The following is a 22472-nucleotide window of genomic DNA, read 5'->3' as shown; positions in this document are numbered from 1 at the left end:
AATTAAATATTTTAAATGTCCTCAAAAGGACAAGGGTTAGGAGACTGAACGTGTATGCATGAAAAATGTTACATATCGGCCACATTGCAAATGCTAATACCAAATGGTCAGATGGTTCAGGAAGATTTAGTTGTAATTTACCCCTAAAGCTGTCAAATATCCTCTGAAGCCTAAGGCATTTGGAAGCCCTTGCAGAAGAGCCTCTGACAACAAAGGCGTAGTTCTTGGCCTCCTGCATCATTCACATCTGATTTACATGATGGCATTTCCAGGGACTGATAGTCTTATTTTCCAATGCCATATATTTCTAAACAAGTTCAAAATATAATAGAAGAGTTATTGAATAAGACTTTTGGAAAAGATAAGTGTCGGTGTGTGCTAACAGAGCCATATTTTACTTAATAGGCTTACACACAGCACCAATGTCAAGGTGCTTTAGAAGGTAGGGACTTGTCAAAACTGACATGGCAATAAAATTGGCAGATGCTTCTTTGTTTACTGTCAAGTATTAATCCCGAATTAATAACATGATTTCTTTTAATAAAATTTATTTTTGACATTAAGTTCTAGCTCCCTTGTCAGGTTTCTGTATCATCTTTTGTATTTGCCCCTCTCTTCCCCATCCCTCAGTCATTCTTAAAATTCATGAARTTAATTCATGAAATTAATCAAGGCTTAAAATTCATGAAATGGAGTTGCCCAGAATTGGGAGGAGATTAGGAAAACTGATGCTGCCAGGAGAAAGCAATGCATGTGATCTGTGGTAGCTCTGCAAGATCAGCAGTGCCCGAGAAAGATGATGCTACTGAAGAGATGACCTCTAATGAACACTAGTGAAGAGATATTTAAGATTATAGTAGGAATGGGACCGTTGGCTCATGGTAGAGTTTAGAAATCATTATGRTTTCCTTGTCTTTGCAAGGGGGAGGAGAAGTACTAAAGTGACTTATTCCAGAAGATGTTGAAGTTATACAGACATGTTAAGCTGACGTGTTCAAGAAGAACAGTAGTTGCTGTCGATTAAGACATTAATAGCCCTCCTGTGAGGGTTGTGTCACCAACTCTAGCCCCATTATTGGGGTAGTTTCTGCTAAGCTAAACAAAGGGGCTTTCGTAATGCTGCGAAGACAACAGTTATCCAGAAGCCTCATGGATACGCATCCTTGCAAGCACTTTTCCTCCCCTTTAAACTAACTGGTGAGAAATGAAATACTGAACACAGTGCAGCTGGGGTGCAGCGGCAGATATTTTTTGCTCCTAGATTTAAGTTTTCTGACATGGACCTGTAAAATGTACTTTTCGTTTTCTCAGCACCTATTTATTTGCAAACTTGGCTGAATAATCTGTTTTCCATTTTTCTTTCTTATTATTATTGTTATTTTTAACTAGATAGTAGTTACACTAATTAGCTCAGTTTCTTTCCCCAACCAAGAGGATTTCCAGGACGCTGAAATACCCTCCATGTGACGCTGCTCACGGAAACCGTCCCTGTGGTCAGTTCCACGCGACATGGGCAGTGGGAACAGCTTTTGAACATCCCCCCAGGGTTTTCTTCCTCTCAAAAAGATACAGAAGATTCAAAGTTTTTGTTCTGTGGAAGTCCAGCTGGATAACACCAAAAGTACTCACTCGCTTTACTTTCCAGATTCATTCATCTAGAACAACGGCTGCCTCAGTCATCTTTCCTCTTGTGCTTCCACATGAGGACCATTAGTGGTAATTGCCACTAATGAAACAAAATGCACAGAAGCATTTGAAGGAAAGCAGCCCTACCTATTTCCCCAGTGACTGTTGTTCCTCAAAGCCCACATGCAAATAAGCTTTCTGCATCCACACCTCCCTCRCATTCAATTCTCACTTCTTCAGGGTACAGAAAGGGCGGTGGTTGGTGGACCCAACACTTTCTTGTAGCCTTATCTCTAAGAGTGGGAAAATGCAAGGTTTGCTTCTCCCAGACAGTACTGCTAGAAAAATATTGTGTTTTGGCCATGTAGTGGAGTGCACAGGTAGCCAGTGCACCCATTTTTGCAGGCCAAAAATTCAAGTGAGAGGATGACTAGTGGTGTTTTGACTAAAATATTCCACACTAAATAAAAGACTTTATTTTTGCTCTAAACAGGGCTTAGCTGAACTAGATACAAGGGCTTTGCACTCAATGCACATAAATTATTTTGGACTGTTATCAAATTCTGAAGTCAGATCAAGTCAATTAAAATGTGATAAAATAGTTGCCATTCAAGGAAGGCTGAGAGAAATTTAATTTCAAATCTAAAAATGTTGTTTTTAGGCAAAGCAAGATGTATCTTGAAAGTAGTTTCTGCCTTCAATTTCTGCCTTCCTAAATGCTTTGAGAAGTCCTTTGAGAAGAAGGAGCTTTGCACCTTGAAAAAGCTATTTATGTAACGCTTTTTCCTTAAAACAAATTTGTTTTCTGGCTAAGGAAATAAAAAATTTGTCTCATGTAACTATTCTTTCACTATACTCCCTCAACAATATTGTTTTGTTATGTGTACATGATGATTTGATTTCATTTAAAACTTTGAAAAAAAATAAGAATATATCTAGAATCTTCTTTTGAAACCTTTTTCAAAGGTTTAAAGTTGCACACTATTATTTTTGAAAGCAGTTTAGAATTGTTAGAGATTTTTGAAGCACTTAAGACTGGTTTGTCCTTTCTTATGTTGAAGCAGGAAAAATGCAGGTGCCTGTGTTCAAGTGTCTGCAGATCACTTGATACTGCACTGATAGGTGACCAGAACACATTTTTTGCTAATATTCTTTAGTATGACTGTATATTGGTTGCTGTGTACCAGTACTGGAAGCACCTGCAACCCCATTGCCTGCATATGCATGGCAGGAGATGTTGTGGTTTTTGTCGAGCCCGTAATAAAAGTTTTGAAATGACTTTCCTGTAATGGCAGTTTGCTTGCAATAAAAAAAAAAAAAAGAGGGTTGTGTTTTAACATATGAAAGTCTCTCAGTGTTCTACTGCACACAGTCAATAATGAAGACCCAAAGACTTCCCTGAATTCAGGAAAACATTACATTTGAAAGTGGTAAATACAGATCTAAACTGCCAACATACTATTTGCAGTAGTAGTTACTTACATCAATCAATTTTACTAATAAGAAAAAGGCAGAAGCCTCTCTGGTTTAAGTAGATTTTGCAGTAGGCAGCAGCTGCATGTGTTTACTGGCCCCCTTTGCTAGTGGGAGTGCGTATACTGAAGTCAGACCTGAAATTCTTCATCCTGGCAATACGGTTTCTTTAGAGCTTTCATTGACAGCTTTCTTCACAAGACTAAGTGCTTTAATGCTGGTGAATATTCAGCTTGTTTTTCTGCCATTTAGTTTCTTGCTGCTGTCACGAAATCTCTGTGTCCCAGGAGCAATACAGTTTCGCAGAACCACAGAAGGGTTCAGGTTGGAAGGCACCTCTGGGCATCCTTGAATCCAGCCCCACTGCACAGGCAGGGTCACCTAGAGCACGGGGCCCCGGGCCATGTCCAAAGGGCTTCTGGGTGTCTCCAGGGATGGAGATTCTACAACCTCTCTTTAATTATTGTCCAAGAGGGCATTAAAATGCCAATCTGATTTCATTAGAGTAGTGGCTTTCAAGAAATTTATCAATAACATACTCATCTCCTTAATGCTTAAAGTTGATTTGAAAGCAGTTTGACATTAGGAAGAAATAACACACGCCACATTTACCARAAGAAGTTACAGAAGCACTGTCTAAAGATATATCTTAAATGAAAACAGTGGAAATGATAACAGCATGTTGACGTTCTCTGAGATTAACTGCCTGAATAACGTGAATTGAATAGAATAAGGACTATATGGACAACCTTGAAGTCAAATAAAATCCTTAATAAATTGGYATTAAAAAATAGACTAGTTTATTCTGTTTATTACTGTGCTTTTTGTGTACTTCATAATGTTATTTCAATTGAAAAATTAAAGTGTTATAGAGCAGAGTTCTGCAGTTCCTTCAAGTTTCTGTTTTGTTGATCTTTTTTGTTGGCTCTTCAGATGTTTCTGCTTTAGAGGATACTCTATATTCTAGTAGGTAACTGATGCAGTAGATTGCTTAGAAGTGGGTTTTCTGTCATCTTTCAAGTCTGCATTTTGGCATATTTTGAGCTGTCTGTCTCACTGTTCTGTGAGTTGTGCTCCTACCTTATGAAGTGCSGGGGGGATTTATTTACTATTTTTGTTATAACGTTTTTAGAAGACTAGGGATATAATTWTATATTATGTTTATAGATGGAAGTGGGGAAAGAGGGGAGAAAGATGCCAGCAAAATCACCACCTATCCACCGGGGGCTGTCCGCTTCGACTGTGAACTGCGAGCTGTGCAAGTCAGTTGTGGATTTCACCATTCAGGTAAAAAAATAAATAAAATAAAAATCTAAATATTTATTAGAGTTCCTTTCCTGTCCTGTCCTGTCCTATCCTGTCCTGTCCTGTCCTATCCTATCCTATCCAGTTCCACTGCTTTTCGTGTTCAGCAAGGGCTCATGTTGGGGATGTTAAGCTGACCAAATTTCTTTATCACTGTCGCAGAGGTGTGAAAAGGACTAGAAATATTGTAAGTGGAATTAACCTGGAATTTATTATGCAGCAATTAATAAGTAATTCAGCTATTTTTGAGCTATTTTGAGCTATTTTATGTTTGGTAACATCTGCAAGACACAATTGCACCCTGTGTAGAGGTGGTAGAAGATGGTGTGAGTCTGTTAGTGCAGTGTTCCAGTAGCTTCTCCGAAAAGCAGAGCAGCGCTGGCACATGGACACGTGTGTCTTGAGATTGCTAAACCAGAATTCACACTTCACACACACAAAAACCATTAATGTCAGTGTTACGTTTTAGCACCAGTGAGAGGCCCAGTGGCCTCTCTTCCTCTGAATGAGGAGAATGCTGCTGTGCGACTTCCCCACAAACCYTGACTTACTAGAAAGTGTGAACTATAGAACACGTGTGGTGCACGGTTCCTAGCACAACAGAGAAGGGTCTACCTTCTTTGAAGAAGTGCTGGCCACCAGGCAGAAACTAGTGTAATCATTTCAGCAGCTGTTTTGGGCGCTGAGTCCGTATGGAGGGCTCTTGAAAGCAAACATAATGTGTCATTTGCTTCTTCTCTGGCTGTTCTTGAATTCTATGTATGTTACGTATTCTGTGAATACCTAACCATGTAAAAATGGGTGGTTAATACATACAGGTCATGTTAAAAAATAGCACACCCTCTTCCTCTAGGTGTTTGTAAATATATTCATATAGTGAGCATGCATACATCTAAGGGCTTGACACCTGGATTTTTCCTCAACAGTAGCCTTATCCCAGCCCCACATATACTGAATTCCTGGATGTAAGGAACTAGCTGTGGAGAACATAGATATATAGAAATAACTGAGAGTATGTATGACAAAAAAGGCATCTATGTAAAATATAAAGTTATAAAATATTAACATATCATTATATTAATTATGTTGATAATTATATTTACATAAATGTGAAATATAAGAAAAACTTCCTGTAAGAAGATTTTAGGCTGTGTTGCAAGAATAGTTTATGTACATATCGTATTTTTAGTCTTATCTATCTACTTTTATACGTGCAAAATTTAACACTGAAAAGCTATTTTAGCTAACTAATTGTGACAAGKATTCTTTTCTTGCTTATGTGTTACCCATATGCTTTAAAGTATTCAGCGCTAGTGAAAGTTGAAAAAAAAAGTCTATCAAACTTGTACTTAATTTTCACTTCTCCTAATGGCAACATAAATCTCATTTGAAAGAACTGAGTCTGGACGTTAATGAAAGTAAGTGGTTGAAAGTAAATGTGGCWTTTCATGATGTCTTTTTATCATCGTTCAGTAAGACTTTATCTCCTTTTTAGCCATACTCAGCTTCCTAAATATTTTAATCACATATGACACAATCCAAAACATGGRCATGAGAAAGCTTTTTTACATGTGTGAAAAAGAGCTGATTTTTGTTACTTGTTTTCCTTCAGTGGTTTTGATGGAGAATGGTGATGTTTACACATTTGGATATGGGCAGCACGGGCAGCTTGGACATGGCGATGTTAATTCCAGGTAAGCTGAGAAGTAATCGAGGGACATGACTGTGTATTGATGTAAAGACTGAAATTCTCTATTCTTCAGTAACTAGAAAGTGAGAAAGTTAAATATTGCCCAAATTAGAGTTGATAAAAATGTTTAGCTAAGCACATGCCCTGTATTCCTCTGGTTAGATACACTTTGAACAGTAACCCTACCTTTGCACTCTATGGAGAGTCAATTTAGTATGTGAAAGCTTCTGTATATAGTTATTACTGTAGCTTTGATAATTGACTTGAAAATTCTTCTGTCTTTTCACCTCTGTGCCACATGAAAGTGCATAGCATTGAAATCTGACTAAGATTACGTTATTTCTACAAAATACCACATATTTCTGTACATACCACTGTTTTAATAGGTTAATGCTATAAACTTAGATTCTACTTAGACCTATTTTATGATTTGTTCTTTGATTAACCTCCTCCCTTCCCCAAATTAAGTTGCTTTTAGTTTGGAACTCAGCTGCATGTTATAGACATCTCATTTACGTGTCAGCATGTAAGAGACACGTGGGCTTTCTTTGTGGTTGGTGGAAAAGTAGCAAGAGAAATCGCTAGGGTCTGGAGAGCTGTGTAACTAACCACATGCACCCATCTGCTCACTCAGTAAGCAGCTTTGTTACATCTCTWGGTTGGATTTCTGTTGTCTCCAATGAGATTACAGAGAACTGAATTTAGGTGTTTTCAGTGTGAAGGTTAATCTCACCCTTTATATCTCTTCTGATCACTGAAGTATCAGTGTGCAGCCATAAAAGGAAATGTAATGATGTCCTTCTATGGACAAGCACATATACCATGTGCATGTAGGATATATACCATGCGCACGTAAGGTTTTGAATAGCAGGAGTCCTTGGCTCTTTGTGTATGTCCCATAAAGCCTAGTATTCCTATGTAAAAGGTGTGTAARGAGTGGAGCATCTGTCACCTGTCTTCAGTTATGTCCTTTTCCTTGTAGTAGTGAGATGGCAATTACTTTTGKCATGTTTCTGGAGAAATCTTCATCATCTTAAAACTTCCATTGGATTCATAGATGAAGGGGAAAGGGAAAAGAAGGAAGACACTTTACTGGAAATATTACTTTGCAGTGAGTGCTGTGCTTAGTGCTAGTCTCTAAACTGTGGCCCCAACTCAGTTTGTATGGCACTGGAAACTGTGGTCTATGTTTGTGCCATTGATTGAACCATGGCAAAGAAAAGTACTCTTTTTTCATTCCTGGAAATGGGTCCGAGCTAAGACTGGTTTAGCAGGCAATAGCTGCTGGAATAAGGTTGGTTGCTCCCTTCACAGCTGAAGAGGTGCAGGCAGTAGTGCTCTTTATATTGATAACGCACTTCCTCCTGTTTCCAACTTTGATGAAATCACTTGGCATTCCTGAAGACATCGGGGCTGTCTGCTCTTCTGGTCAGTATTTCAGGCAGTAAACCYCCAGTCTGTTCCTTCTTAAGGCAGAAACTGGATGGAGACCAAATACTGTTTCAAATGAGGTCCTAGAAGAGAACGTGAAACATCCTGTCTCAACGGATAGTGCTTGACCAGGCCGTGCATGTGACGAATTTCAAGGGGCTTGGACTGGCTCTCTTACTGTGYCGCAACAGACCTCAGCCAGTGCCTGAAAAGAAAAGAGTTTGAGAGTTTGGAGTGTGTCTTCTGCATGAGAAGTGCTTATAATACCATATTGCTGTTTAGCACCATCATTCAAAGGGTCATTTCCTCATTGATGTACTTCTTTTTCCAGCTTTAAGTAGATATCTCTGCTCTGTCCTCACAGTAAGGGACTCAGAGAAGGAAACAGGGAATCCTTATGCAGAGTTCCACCTGAGTTGGGTCACAGTGGTGCTTGCATGGCCACCTCCAGCCAGGTCAGCGGTATGTCAGTCATGCAGTGTGTCGCATTGCCTCTATTGACCCTGAGAAGACCATGGTCTTCTGGCTTTAGGAACTGATACTCTACTGTGGTTCCAGGAAAAAAAAGTAAAAAAGGAGATACCATTTAGGCAGCCTAACTAATCTTTACATATAGGGACTCCTGAAAGAAAGAACTGATAGCAAAGATAAGCAACTGTCATTCACATCTGAGGGAGCATCTTCATTGCCAGATGAAGAAATAGTGCAGTTCCTGGGCAGTAATTGATGACTTGTCCTGTCAGAGACTTCTCTCTTGGAGTGTAGGGATTTAACAATGAAACTGCAGTTAAACAAGTCTTGGAAATGCTTTCATGTTTTGAATCCCATACAGCTGTCCAGAAATATCTTTCTTCTTACTAAAAAGAATTCTGGACCTGTATCTTAGAGTATGGTAAAACCCCACAAATTCTTCCTCTGGCTTCCCTAGGCATATTACATGCACTGGAAGCCTGTGCCTGCAAGCAAGTGCAACAGCTTATGAACAGAATGACTTGATTCTGAGTAAGCCATTAACAAATCTAAAATGAGGTGGAGGCACAAATAGTGTGTGTAGGATGGTGCTGCTTTTCCTCCAGCAAGGGCTTTTTAACCATTCTCACACAGAGCACTTCAAGGATAAGTGATCTTGTTCCTGAGAGGAGATTCTTTTCCATTTCACTATGCCGTATCTCAGAGCCATTGACCTGATCTGCATAGATCCCTTGGTGACTTGTGTGCAACACCAGGGCATTGTCAACCTTTGTCACAGGGATGCATATATTCTCATCTTTTCATATATTCTTCTCCAATAAGACACTGTATAAGTGGATAGAAACTCAGTGGGATCAGGAAATGCTCTGCAGTATCTAGTCTTGGTGAAAAATAGTGAATCTTTACTAAGCAAAGGACATCTCTTCCAGATGTTTCTCTCAAGATACTATGGCTTCAAACTCCATTTCTATTCCTTGTTCAAAATGTGCCCGCGTTTCTTAACACAGACTATTGATTTCAACACTACGTTAGCAAGGATGTGATCTGGCAATCAATCTCCAGAAATGGAATCACTGACATAAGACATCCCTTTTATGTCTCTATTTCCCAGCGGTCAATAGCAACGTGGAGGAAATACTGAGCAGTCCTTCGATGGACAGTCACTGACATTTTAAGGATAAAGCCCAGAGACTCTATCCTGCTGATATTTCTAGGGGAAAAAAAACCCCATATCCAGCATCCCTGCAGCATAGCATCATATTCTAGGCTCATTCTCTGGTGTTTTTCAGTAGTAGGATGCAGATCTTGTTTACACCTTTTTACCAAATCCCCAGGTACATCTGAAAACCTGTTAGAACAGTTTCTACAGCAACAGCCTTTTTTGAAGCTGCTTTTGCAGCACCATGGTCAGCTGCCTGCACATGAGCCTGCCCGTCTGGATTAGTACCATGGACAGGGATCTCTCCAGTAGGGATTGTGGGCTACGTTTTCAGGGAACAACTGGATTCACCTGACAGAAAAGTTTGCTCCTCAGGACCCGAGAGAACTTCAGTGCAGGCAGCCTAAATGTGGACCTTCTGCAGGACCCTGAGTTAACTGGTGCCTGGATGTCTGTCCTCCTAAGTGGAGATTTTCTCTGCTGACTTTCAGATGGGTAGAGAAATACTCCACAATTCACAGGTTTAAAATTCCTTACAAATCAGCGAGACTCACTCACTTTCCGCCTACATTCCTTCTTTTATCGAGTGAATACAATTTCTTTGTCATTTTTCTTCGTTTTGTTGGCGTGGTCAAATATGTTGGTCTTTTTCCTGTTTATTTTCTGAAGTACTTTAGTTAGCCTCTGTATAAAGGCAGGATGTTATAATAAGAAAGCTGCTTGTGAGGACGTGAACATGTTTATGRTACAACACCTCTCTTCATTAATTTCTTGTCCGCTTTGCTCAGCTACACCTAGCAGAGCATCTTTTACTCTCCTCAGATAACCTTGCTGGTAGAGTCAGTTAGCAAGATAGAAAGAAGTAGTTTGGGGGATTCTTTATGTATTTGTATTTTTAAAATAGATGGCTGGYGCTATACTTGTCAAAGCAAGCAGGGTGTTTGTGAGAGTAGAAGACTGGGTGCTGCTTACTAGCCATCTGTGGGGGGATTCACACTAACGTGCACTACAAGGAAGAAATAACTCTGGCTCTTTGAAATTGTTCCTTTTTTTTTTTATCATTTTATGTCATTTTGTCTGAGGATGTAGAGAGTCATGCAAGGCGTGTTTAGGCCCAGGAAAAACCAATTTGCCTCTATGATGTTTTGGACACACAAGCTCTTGATAACAGGGTCTTCATTAATTCATTGGCTTTGTGATAAATAGCTAATGTGATAATAATTTAGTTTTCAATTTAGCATCGAACAGAAAAAAAAAAGACATTCATTTGTTGTATACTTGCTAACAAGTATAGAATTGATAATTTCATACCTACCACTGTTACAATTTGAGGGAAAAGAATTTTAATGAAAAGTGTGGAAAAAAAACCCTTTCATGTATTTTTTCTTTTGTAAAAGGAATAGTTTTAGATTAGTTCTGACTTACATTTAATTTGTCCTTCAGAACCTTTTCCAGATTGCAGTAAAGTTAATGGGAGTTAATGATGTCCCAGGAAGGTTTCTTTTGTTTTTAAGATGATTCACTGTTATTGCTGCTCAGCTTCTCTGGGGTGTGTGTGAAATCTTATTGGTGCCTTGTCCCATGGGATTATAGACCAACAAAAGGCCTTGAAATTAACGTGTGGAGTGCTGTTCATCCTCTACCACATTTTATTCATTCTCTCCATCTCCATCGTCCTTTCCACATTTCCATGTACCTCTCTGTTTCCTTCTGCTCTTGTTTATCTATTGAATGTCTCTTCTTTCTCCCACCTTCTCTATTTTTTGACTTGCAATTTACCCCAAACCACAATGTGCAAGTAACCCATTTTTTGCCCATCAGCTCCTGAACAATTCATAAGTAATTGTGTTCTGACACTTCTTTGTTCAGCCTAAGACAGCTTGTTCTTATTTTAGATTAACCTACTTTTGAAAACCCATATTTAAAAGTGAGTTTAAGTAGCTACTTCTTATTGTGGTCAAAGTTATCAAACATAAAGTCTCTCAGGAACATTTTTTTTGTCAAATCCACATTCTTTCTAAGTCCCATATAATTTTGGAAGGTTATGTARTGTAGACATTCATTATGTGGTTCAAAGGTGGCTGCACTTCTGGAAGGCTCCTGTTTGCTTTGGTGGGTTTTAGATTTAAAATTTAGTTTTAGTAGCCTGTACYTTGTTCTTTTTGTCTTTTCTGCCATTTTTTTTTCTCAGACTTTTTTTCTTTCTTTACTTATTCAAACTTCTGATTTTTATCCTTACATTTCTGCTGAACTGGGCCTTAATTTCTCTGTGCCATTTCACAGTTGGGAGACAAAGATTGGGCTTTTCCAGAGCTCTCTGGAAAGCAACATGGCAAAGATGCAGAGTCTGAATTTGATGCAGTTTTCCAATGTCATTATAAAGCTGCTGGCCATTGATAGAGCTTCCCTTCCTTTTATAATTCCCTAGATGGATGAGTGAGTGGTACTACTAATTGTAGTACCAAACACATAGGCTTGGATTGTTTAAATTTAAAGATTTTTGGTTTTAACTGTCATTCACACCACAGTATGTTTTAATGCGGTATATTTTGCAGTGTATTCTAGTAGTGTAATCTATGGTACCATTACTGTAATTCTGCAATAATTGATTAAAATAATCAGTTTTATTTTGTGCTCATTGCTGAATGTAATTGAAAAGGGCATTCAATCCAGTTCCCTGTAACAGTGGAATTCAGTATCCAAAGGAGTATCAAACCTGTATCCAAGTATTTTTTCCCTGCTTCTGTTCAATCCTGTGAGATTTTTCATTTAATGTGGAAGATGCTGCTTGACTCWGGTTCTGTGAATACCGTGAGTATATTTCACAGTCAATGCAATCCTGTGAGTACTAATATATGTGTTAAATGTTGGATGAGCATGCACTGATACAAAATTAATTTATTTTGATTTAGGGGATGTCCCACTTTGGTACAAGCCTTGCCAGGTCCTAGCACGCAAGTTACTGCTGGAAGCAACCATACAGCTATACTCTTAATGGATGGCCAGGTTTTCACATTTGGAAGTTTCTCAGTAAGGAAATAATATTTACTTATGGGAATAAGGTAGTAGTTAATGTACTATACATGTATTGCAATTYGTTCAAAGACCTTTCAAAACTGCTTGTACTTGTACACATAGAACAACTCATGACATCCACGTGTCTTTTTTGTCTGTGTCCCTGTTATGTTTGAAAATATGGCCTCTGATGCTGTTGTGTTTAAGAAAGCAAGATGTCAAAACGTCTCGGTGTTCTGTGATTTTAATTAACAATTGGCATTTAAGATGGGCTGTTTCATTAAAGTGGAGTGGTGTTTGCAAACTGCTGTTGTTACAACCACAACTGGGCATATGTTTCATATCCTGTTACCTGTGTTTGCAACATTTGGAAAAGATAACCAGATTTTTATACAAATAGGACAGAAGAACTATAGGACAGACCATAGAAATAGTTTATAGATGTTATGCTTGGGACTAAGGGGAGTCCTTGCTGGGTGCAGTACAGCCCAACTCTGGTACTCTTCTTTCATGCTCATGTGGCACATATTCTTCTATGTCCATGTGGAATCCATTTGTATATTCATTGACTGAGCACTTAGACATCATTTAACTCCCCCTGCTTCTGACTTCGAACTTTTATGCCTCCTRCTCCTGACAAATGCCCCTTCGCTTGTAGCTTCTCCCAAGTCCCTTGCTGGGATATTCTTATTACTACCCTCTGACAAAAGCCAGAGAACAGGTACTGAGCTATTTGTATATGTTCTAAAAGCAATGTACTGCCAAACACAAAGGAAGGGAAACTTTCGAAATCATTTTTTTTAAAGGAACAAAAAAAAAAAAGAAATTTTTAGAATCAGCAAATGCTCGTTTTAATTAAATCTGTGCCTCGGGAAGACTCATGTTAGGTAACATTTTGCTGTTTTTCAGTCCGTAGTAACAAAGTTTTGGTCTGTATCTTTTTCAAAGGCCATTTCAACACATGAAAGCTGAAGCTCTGTTGACTTTCAGTGAAAAAGCCTTTGGAAAGGCAAACTCACTTTGAATAACAGGACTTAAAAGCCTATGTGTTAAATGATTTCTTTTTCTAAAAATATGTTGAGACCATATTTATACCACCTGATTTTAATATCATAATGCCAGAAACTTGATTGAGAGCTTTATAAGATCAGAAAAGCTGATTTCCTTACATACAGATGGAAGTCTTCCTTTCTGGAACACTGTTCTTGTCATGTTTGTCAGAAGTCTTCATTTCGAAGTAAATTTATAAATCGTAAAAGCACAAAATAAGCAAAACCGGCGTTGAGATGAAATGAAAACTGAAATAGGTAAATTTTCCAATATTGTGATTTTCAGAAAATACATTGCAAAATTCATGTAAAGGCATGATACTACTTGGAATGGATGATACTAAATGGAATTTGCTAGTTAATACTGCATTCAAATCAGGAGGAAATAAAGGCTATGTTATTAAGTAGTAATAATGTGTATCCCTTCCTAAACTGTATTGTAACTTGATTTTTTGTTTTGGCTTTTTGTTTTTGGCTTTTACAAATTACTGCATAAATGAATAATGAATTCTTTTCATTCAAAATCAATTCAAAAGCAATTTTTAAAGGTGGACTGCACTGCTCCTGCTTATGTTTATTAGGTCATCTCTTCAGTCTCATCCTTTGTGTTTGATTCCCTCAAACAAAAATGTTACTCCTCTTAATACTGTGTTAATTAGAGCATGTGGAACACAAATTTGATCCAAGAAAATTAAGTAGTTTTGAAAGAGCTTTTGAATAAAGATCTCTTGGGTGAGAAAAAAGACTTGGGTATGTTGAAAAATGTTAGTGTGTTTTTGAAAAGCAGTTTGTAATATTGTGTGTGTTTATTCTTCTGGCACTTGACAAACTTAGAACTATAGAAACAATTTTATTTTTAAAACTGTCAATTCATAATATTTCTTTAAGCCATCCTGACTTTTGTTAAAGAAGATGTGTGCTAATTGGAGGAGAAAGCTATTTAGGAGAGTTATGATGTTTGTTCCTACAAGGGAGTATTGTTTTGGGTTTTTTTTTTCATGAATTTGTGCTTTCACAAAGCAAATACATATTTATAGAGTGGAGTATTCAGAGTTTCCTCTTCTCCACCCATTTGTTACCCATGACTTTATGGACTTGATGGACAGCTCATCTGTAGAATGACTCTTACTGCTGTGAATACGTCTGTCATATAGAAAGAGAGGTGTGTAATGTGCTGGATGGAGGGTATTAAATATACATGCCTGTTCTTCCTCCTCTTTCACATTTTATATTAAAGTTACTTTGACTTGGTTAATTTGCAGTGAATTTCCTTCTGACCGAGTGAGGTCAATGGAGTCTGAGCAGGTTTATTGCTTTAGTTCTCACTAGATGCTTCCAGCGTAGTGCCTGGCTGGGTACTTAGGTCCAGCACAGGTCCACCTCTCACAAACTGCTGCTRGGTTGAAGATAAAGCCCTAGGTTTCCACATTAGGATGTCAAGGAGCTTGTGCAGAGATACTTACTTAGGCACTTGGTACTTTTTTTAGCACAAATGTATATGTTAATCAATCTCTAGCTATTGTTAGGTGGTATTTGCTCTGTGTAACTTACTGTGCATATGAATGAGGGGCTGGGTGGAATTTAGACGGAGTGAATTTACATGTATTTAATGCTTTGCTTAAAGTAGTCRCTGCTTTGAGAAAGCAATTTTGTGGTAAAGAATTTCTTCCACATTACGTATGTCTTGAAAATATCTACATCAGTAACTTGTTATCACTTTCAGATGCTATTTGCCTATTAGCYTTATTGGTATTTACTGATTCTTGCATTCTGTCTGTAGAAAGGCCAGCTTGGGAGACCAATTTTGGATATGCCCTACTGGAACGCAAAACCAGCACCTATGCCTAATATTGGCTCTAAGTATGGCCGCAAGGCCACGTGGATCGGAGCGAGCGGAGACCAGACCTTCCTTCGGATCGATGAAGCTCTCATTAACTCTCACGTGCTTGCTACCTCCGAGATATTTGCAAGCAGGCATATCATAGGCAAGAACTCCTCTAAAGTATTTTTAATTTCTCGACGGAATTATTGATGAAAAAATAGATTGTCCTGCAAGCGGTAGAGAAGCCACAACTCAGAAAATGTGAATGGAGTGAATTCTGATACTTCTTTCACTCTTCATTTAAACTGGACATTGTATGTTAGCTGCCTAAGTAATTTTATTAAAAATGAGAATGTAACAGTCTTAGTTTTACTCACATTTTGAAGTTTTATTCTCATTTTGCTATGGCTTAACTTCTGCCATAGCAGTATGTATGTCCTACCCCGCCACATTACTACTGCATGCACAGAAGTTGCCATATAGTGAGTGGAATTTCCATATTTTTCTGCTCTTTTTGCTCCCCCATCTAGGTTTGGTACCAGCCTCAATTTCAGAACCTCCTCCCTTTAAATGCCTTCTGATAAACAAAGTCGATGGCAGCTGCAAAACTTTCAATGATTCTGAACAGGAAGACCTTCAAGGATCTGGTGTGTGTCTGGATCCTGTCTATGATGTTATTTGGAGGCAAGTGTGGATTATAGCTATTTAAGTCATGGTGTAGAAGTAACTTAAAATAATTTGGAGGGTCTGATCAACTCATGTTTTGATTATATTCACTTTCCTAGTAAAACAGCTCTCACTCTTTCCTGTGTATTTTTTGCACATTTTTCAAATGATTTCTTCAAGGAAGTCTCAAGCAAATTCCTTTTTCCTGTGCATTTTCAYTCATGCCTGTTGAAATGAATGAGGCAGCACTTCTCTGCAAACAAAAATCTGGATTACATGTATTTTAAAGATTTTCTCTATRCCTCTATGGTTTTATCAGTCTATTGTGAAATTCACATGGCTAAATTATTCATACATATGTATGTGTGTGTGTATATCTACGAATTATATATAAACGTAGACATTGCTAACTCATTGAAATCTTGCATATTGATGGTATCTTATAATATTTTTAGTTAATTATGTCTTTTTGGATTTTTAGTCCAGTATATCAAGTAAAAGATCATTTCCATCAGAACACTCATAGGGTTGCATCTTCTAACAGTCTCTTGCAATTAAGAGGTGACATCAAAGACTTAATTCCTTTTTATTTCTCTGCACCTTGATCTATGATGTAGACAATTCTTGTGTTCCCTTGTTTATGCTGCTSTTGTCTGTAATCCTATGTAAAATACTTACAATGTAGTGAAATCTTTTAAAAGCCCAAATGAAACATAACATTCTTCAGCACATCTTCTATTTTATCTAGTTGTTTGCTAGTCACTTCATGCTTCTTAATAGATTATTCCATTTTAATATTTCTTAGCTGTGGAAAGTGTCTGACATTTTCTGAAATTTATAAACCCATAATAGGATTTTTTTCAACTTGAAGTATAACAGTATTTCTGTTTTTTTCCRTTTGCTAGTATTTTCCTCTAGCTAAGCTTATATATTTGGCATAGTGATATTCAGTTTTAACATTTTGTACTAGCAAATCAACATTTTACATTAAATAGTCTATAAAATTTAAGCATAAGCTATTTTTTGATTTTTTTTTTTTTTTGGTCGAGGTTTTTCTTAAACAGAAAATGTAAGTTTTGCACAAAAATTTTGTGTCCTGTGTTTTGTCCTGCTGTAGNACAAAAAGTTTGTGTCCTGTGTTTTGTCCTGCTGTAGGTTTCGACCGAACGCCAGGGAGCTGTGGAGCTACAACGCGGTAGTGGCCGATTCCCGACTGCCCTCTGCTCCAGACATGCAGTCCCGGTGCAGTATTTTGAGTCCAGAACTTGCTCTACCAACAGGCTCCAAAGCTCTCACCACCAGGTCTCATGCAGCTTTGCACATTCTAGGTATGCATCTATACTTGACGAGTCAGAGGCATGAGTGAAATCAAGGCATACTGCTTCGTGTTCAGATAAGTTATAATGTGACAGCTCTCTGGCTGTCGAGTTAGAAACTGAATCAATAATCTATCATTATTGCTATTAACACTTGAGCGGAACCATTGCTCTCTACCTTCTTGATGATGCTAGGGGCTTTTAGAGTTCTGGTTGGGAGCTGCTACTAGGGTTAAGCAGAAGTGAAGGGAAAGACCTTCCTAGTTCTTCATCTTCAACAATATGCAGAGTGTAGGAAATGCTGCTCATTTTACCATGGAGTCTCCAAAAACTATCTACCTTCAAATATTCAAATTTTTACAAATACAGAATAGTTTGAATTCTTTCTGTGTAATTTTGTATAATCAGATGTTAAGAGTAATGTGATTTCCATTTCTAACCAAAAACCATTCTGAAACAAAAAATAGACTCACCATATCCATGTGTAAACTGGCCATATGTGACTTACTCAAGGCTTCAAAGCTCAGCTTTGGAAGTTACTTGGGTACTTACTCGGTGAGTGTGAGGAGGGATCACTTCCTTGTACTCTGTCCCCTACTATGTGTTAGAGATGCAGTGATATTTAACTTAAACAGTACTTTTTCCCGAGTATCCAACTCAGAATAAGAGGCTGTGCTAGCTATCTATGTATAGGAAACGAAATGCCTTCTAAGAAGGTTCTCAAATCTTCCCATAATTCAGTTGCTACTTCAATTCTTTTTTGGCAATATAGGAAATAAAAAATTGAGGAAATAAAAATTATTGCAGGCAATTTATTTGCCATTGGAAAATTCACAAAGTAGATTTACTCATGTTTCTTGGGTAAGCAGGAAAACAAACTAATTAATTAAAGTTGGTCTTCAGCAGYAAACCTTAGGTGCTACCAAAGTGACCTAGTAAATTTAAATTGATACTCAGTAATGTACTTGTGGCTTAGGAACAAGCCAGTTTTGTTGCTGTGATCTTTTTTGCTGTTATTCGATTCAGTTCACCAATTGTAATCAACAGTAAGACCTTCTGAGTGTTTCTTCATTTTGCTTTCTTTTAGGTTGTCTCGATACTTTGGCTGCTATGCAGGACTTAAAAATGGGTGTAGCAAATACAGAAGAGGAGACTCAGGCAGTAATGAAAGTTTATTCTAAAGAAGACTACAGCATTGTTAACAGATTTGAAAGTATGTACACAGGAAGGTTTTACTGCATTAGCTAATTAGCCTTGTGGAATAAAAAGCTAATTAATACAGATTAATTGCATTTTCGTTGTGTTTCTSTTTTTCCTGTAGGTCACGGAGGAGGCTGGGGTTATTCAGCCCACTCGGTAGAAGCCATCCGTTTCTGTGCAGATACAGATATTTTGTTAGGTGGTCTTGGCCTTTTTGGAGGTAGGGGTGAATACACCGCGAAAATCAAGGTAAGATAGTTTTTAAATAGCAGAATTATCTCTGAGAATCAAAACTTTAGAAATACCATTTAAAACTGTAATTTTAAGCTTATTTTTTGGTAAATGAGTTAGATAATTAAAGCAGTAATAGTATAATAATCTTGCTCCTCAGTGAGAAGCAATGAGTCTTGTGTCAGTAAGGTGGGGGAGACAATGAACTGAGAATTGCCATTCTTAACTGTCCRGGAACCCATTCCTACCTTCAGTAAATGCTGTGACATTTCAGGTGTCTTCTGGCAGTGGGCAGAATTGTTTTGTGATATGTTTTCATGAAGGTCTTTGAAGTCCCCCTGCAGAAAATATAGGTGTGGTGTGGTGGGCATCATCTGCTTGGTCAGGATATCTGTGGGACTACCTCTCAGAAATGGGAAGGGGTTTATCTGTAGCTGGAATTCCTTCAGAAACGTGCTCTATCTTGGTTGCCTTTTCCTGCCATCCCTACCCTCTCTATCTCAGTTTGTTGTCTGCAGAGCTTCTCAGTTGGAATTCAACTGTAATTCAATTATAAGAATTCAATTGTAAGGTCACCAAATATGCTTAATTCTGCTTTGTGTCAAACGTAATGATAAGGCAAATAAAGCATACATGCTCTAGTTATATATATATGTGTGTGTGTGTGTGTATATATATATATGTGTGTATATATATATATATATATAAAAAATCTGGCTTTGTACAGAAAAACATATAAATCCACATTGTGATTATAAGGTAAATCTGGTTTCTGCTAAGTAACTTGTATTCCTGCATTTATTAAGGAGTTCAGAAACTTCCTGGAAGACACTGAAAAGGAAGGAGCTAAAATCTGTKTGAGGTTTATATTAGACATGCAATACAGAAACTGTTAGTGACATTTTTGTCATGTAGATGGTTCCTGAAATCTTTCTGTTTTTAAATTAGTAAAATTTCTAATTATTAAGGTTTCTTCTGGGGAAATTGACAGGATATGGACATTTGTCTAGGAAAAAAAGGAAACCTTCTGAAATAAGTGGTTGTACTGACTGAGAATTACAAATGATTAAGAAAAACCCAGAGATTTAAAAAGCGTGACTAATATTGTGTATGCTGTAAGAAGGGGATGATAGCCCCATCAAACACTCCTGTACGATTTTTTTTCTAGTTGTCCTGACTTAGATTATAGACAAAATAACATTTGCCAGTTTTACCACAGATGCACTGAGTACTAAATAGAGATTTAAAAGAATAGTCACAGATATGTATCGTGGGCCCTTTTCAAACCTGAGTATAAAAATTCTGTGTGTTTTCTCTCCTAGTTGTCACCTGTTTGTGACATTCCTGACTAGCTCTGTGAAGCAGTCAGACGGTCCCTGTCAGTGGCCTGTGGCTCTAGTGTAAGTCAGTCAGTGAGAGTGTTTGCATTCTGTCCAGCCTCCAAGCTCGTTCCACCAGCTCCGGGATCGAGCTGTGGTTTCCTCAGAAGCATCTTAGATACGTGTGAAAACAGCTGCTCAGGGAATTCCCTTCAAGCTCTGTTTTTGACTTAGCAACAAGATTAAGGGACGTCCGCCACTCAGCATCACAGTATTTTGGGGGGTGAGGTTGCAAGGCCAGTGTTAACTATTATTTATTTAACAGAAACTTCTATTACAGAATCCTAACCTCCAGGTGGAAATTTACCTCTTTAGCAAACCAGGCATCATTTTTAGGGAAGAATAGTAGTAGAAACCTCACTTTTTTTTTCTTTTCTGAGATTCTGTTATCTTATTAAGTTTATAATGCCTAAGTCTAATTTTTTTTTTTTTTTTTTTTTACTCCTCTAGTTATTTGAATTGGGTCCTGATGGGGGGGACCATGAGACTGATGGGGACCTTCTTGCTGAAACAGATGTCTTAGCATATGATTGTGCTGCCAGGTAAGACATTTTGATCATCTACTTTTACCTATTATTGTTTTTCTTTATATACATTTTAAAATTCTTGTTTACTCAGGACTCTGTCCAAGTGACTTTTGAATATCTACTTTTGAACTCGCTGGGCAACTCCTTGCCACCTGTCTGCATGTGGCATAAAAGCTTTACCTAACCAAAGTAAATGTGATGGGGAAAGGAGTAAAATCACAAACACGTCACAAGCCATTGTGGCACTAAATAAAAAAAAGAAAAATTGACACGTCACATACAAACCAAAGTCAAATTCTGTATTCTTGTGGGGAGCAGACAGGACAAAACATCTTGGTTCTTTTGAATAGTTCTGTCAAAGGACGCTTTTGAAAACAAGTGTGTATTTGTGTTAGGCAGCTCATCATTCCATTTATTAAAATTGCAACCTCAGTTTCTGGTAACTAACCAAATATGTTGTGCATCAACATATTACGGGCCGCAGAAAATAGAAGCAGTTATTGTTTTGAACTGCTTTGTGTATCTGAAAAGGATCAGCCGTGTTTTAGTGCCTCTCTGATTCCCTGTTGCTGGGAAAGAATTTYCTGATGAAGTCAGCTGTGGCTAATTCTCTTAGGCTTAATCTGTAGGTATCATCACCACTAAATATATGTTTTATTTTTCTCTTAAATATCCATAYGCAGTTCCTTAAAATTTGTATGTAAACTCAACATTTGAAAGGTAATAGCACAGAATTTCTTGAAGTTGAAGCAAAAATTTACAATGAATGTATTACTTGCAGTAGTAATTGCAACTGTAATCTGATTATCTGATTATGCTGTGCTGTTATCTAATAGCTTGAAGCCCAGAAGAAAAGCACCAATGTGTTTTTTATCAAAGTATTTTTTAATGGTGGATATCAATGGTATATCCTAAGAGATTATTATCTTAATTCTCTTTAATTTTTCAATCTCTTAATATAAAATTTTCTTTTTATCCTCTTGTGTATCCTCTTGTAAAGAGGATATACTTTGCCAAATGTTTGTGCATAAGCTAATTGAGATGCATCTCTCTCAAAACTTGCTGCTCTCAGAGAGAAGTATGCAATGATGTTTGATGAACCAGTTCTCTTGCAAGCCGGTTGGTGGTACGTGGCCTGGGCAAGAGTGTCGGGGCCTAGCAGCGACTGTGGATCTCATGGACAGGCCTCTATTACTACAGATGATGGGTATGTGGTTTTTGGTAATTTTATACAAAAGAAGGGATTTCGTATTACTTGAATAATAATCTTTTTGTCTTTCTTCCTTTCAGTGTTGTCTTTCAGTTCAAAAGCTCCAAGAAATCAAATAATGGTACAGATGTTAATGCAGGGCAGATTCCACAGTTACTCTACAGGTAATATTTTGGCCTGCATATAGAGCAATGTATTGATAAGTGTTTTAAACAGAGGCCCTGTAAAAGTAAGCACGTTTCATCATATCATTATCATAATTGGTTAAGGATATTGGAATGTGACAATTGTATGGGAAGCTTGACATGTCTTTGAGAACAGTGGTAAGTCCAGTATACCAAAATCTATTTCTCTTTAGAGATTTTCTTTAAAAGGTCATTTTTCATATATAATGCTCAGCAACTTAATTTAAGCCAACATTCTCAATGTGCCTCTTTGCTCTATAGATGCTGATGTTTTTGACCGGCCAGCTTCCTTTTTGGGCTAGTTATGAAGTATTCTGTTTAGCAGGAATCAGTTTAAGAGCAGCATACCATCAGATTTTCACACATGATCTTAATGACAACCAGAAACAAATTGTGCTTCACCATTCATTGCTGTGAATTTATTATTCCTATGTCAAATATTACATAATCTCGTTTAAAATAAGCAAGAACTCTATTTCACTCTATTACCAGTATCTTGTTGAGGTTAACTCAGCTATATATTAGATAATGCCATTTCTTCCCATGCCCATTCCAGTTCTGTAGCTGTCCTCTTGCCATGTCCTTGTCAGGGTACAGCTGGGTTGGAGTTCAAGGGATAAAGAAGTTCTGCAACCTGTGCTTGCCTGTGGGAGGTGTGAACTGGTTTTTCCTCCATCAATAATGAGATCAAAAAAAGAAAAGCTTTGGTTCTGGATG

At 37.7% G+C, this 22472-nt stretch overlaps 1 protein-coding gene across 1 annotated transcript in view; it reads left to right on the top strand.

The window, feature by feature from the left end:
* MYCBP2 (MYC binding protein 2, E3 ubiquitin protein ligase) overlaps nt 1-22472 on the top strand; it is a 151336-nt gene that overhangs the window by 36502 nt on the left and 92362 nt on the right. The window contains exons 18-28 of the mRNA XM_026044514.1: nt 4267-4386; nt 6017-6098; nt 12068-12185; nt 15000-15204; nt 15572-15725; nt 16863-17035; nt 18111-18236; nt 18345-18472; nt 20284-20375; nt 21433-21567; nt 21651-21734. Of these exons, the coding sequence (XP_025900299.1) occupies nt 4267-4386; nt 6017-6098; nt 12068-12185; nt 15000-15204; nt 15572-15725; nt 16863-17035; nt 18111-18236; nt 18345-18472; nt 20284-20375; nt 21433-21567; nt 21651-21734 (1417 nt within the window). The remainder of the gene's footprint in view (nt 1-4266; nt 4387-6016; nt 6099-12067; nt 12186-14999; nt 15205-15571; nt 15726-16862; nt 17036-18110; nt 18237-18344; nt 18473-20283; nt 20376-21432; nt 21568-21650; nt 21735-22472) is intronic.

Source organism: Nothoprocta perdicaria, unplaced genomic scaffold, assembly GCF_003342845.1.
Source record: "Nothoprocta perdicaria isolate Ctin4 unplaced genomic scaffold, notPer1 scaffold_37, whole genome shotgun sequence".
NCBI lineage: Eukaryota > Metazoa > Chordata > Aves > Tinamiformes > Tinamidae > Nothoprocta > Nothoprocta perdicaria.
The sequence above is the reverse complement of the archived record's forward strand: the minus strand, read 5'-3'. Positions and strand labels throughout refer to the sequence as shown.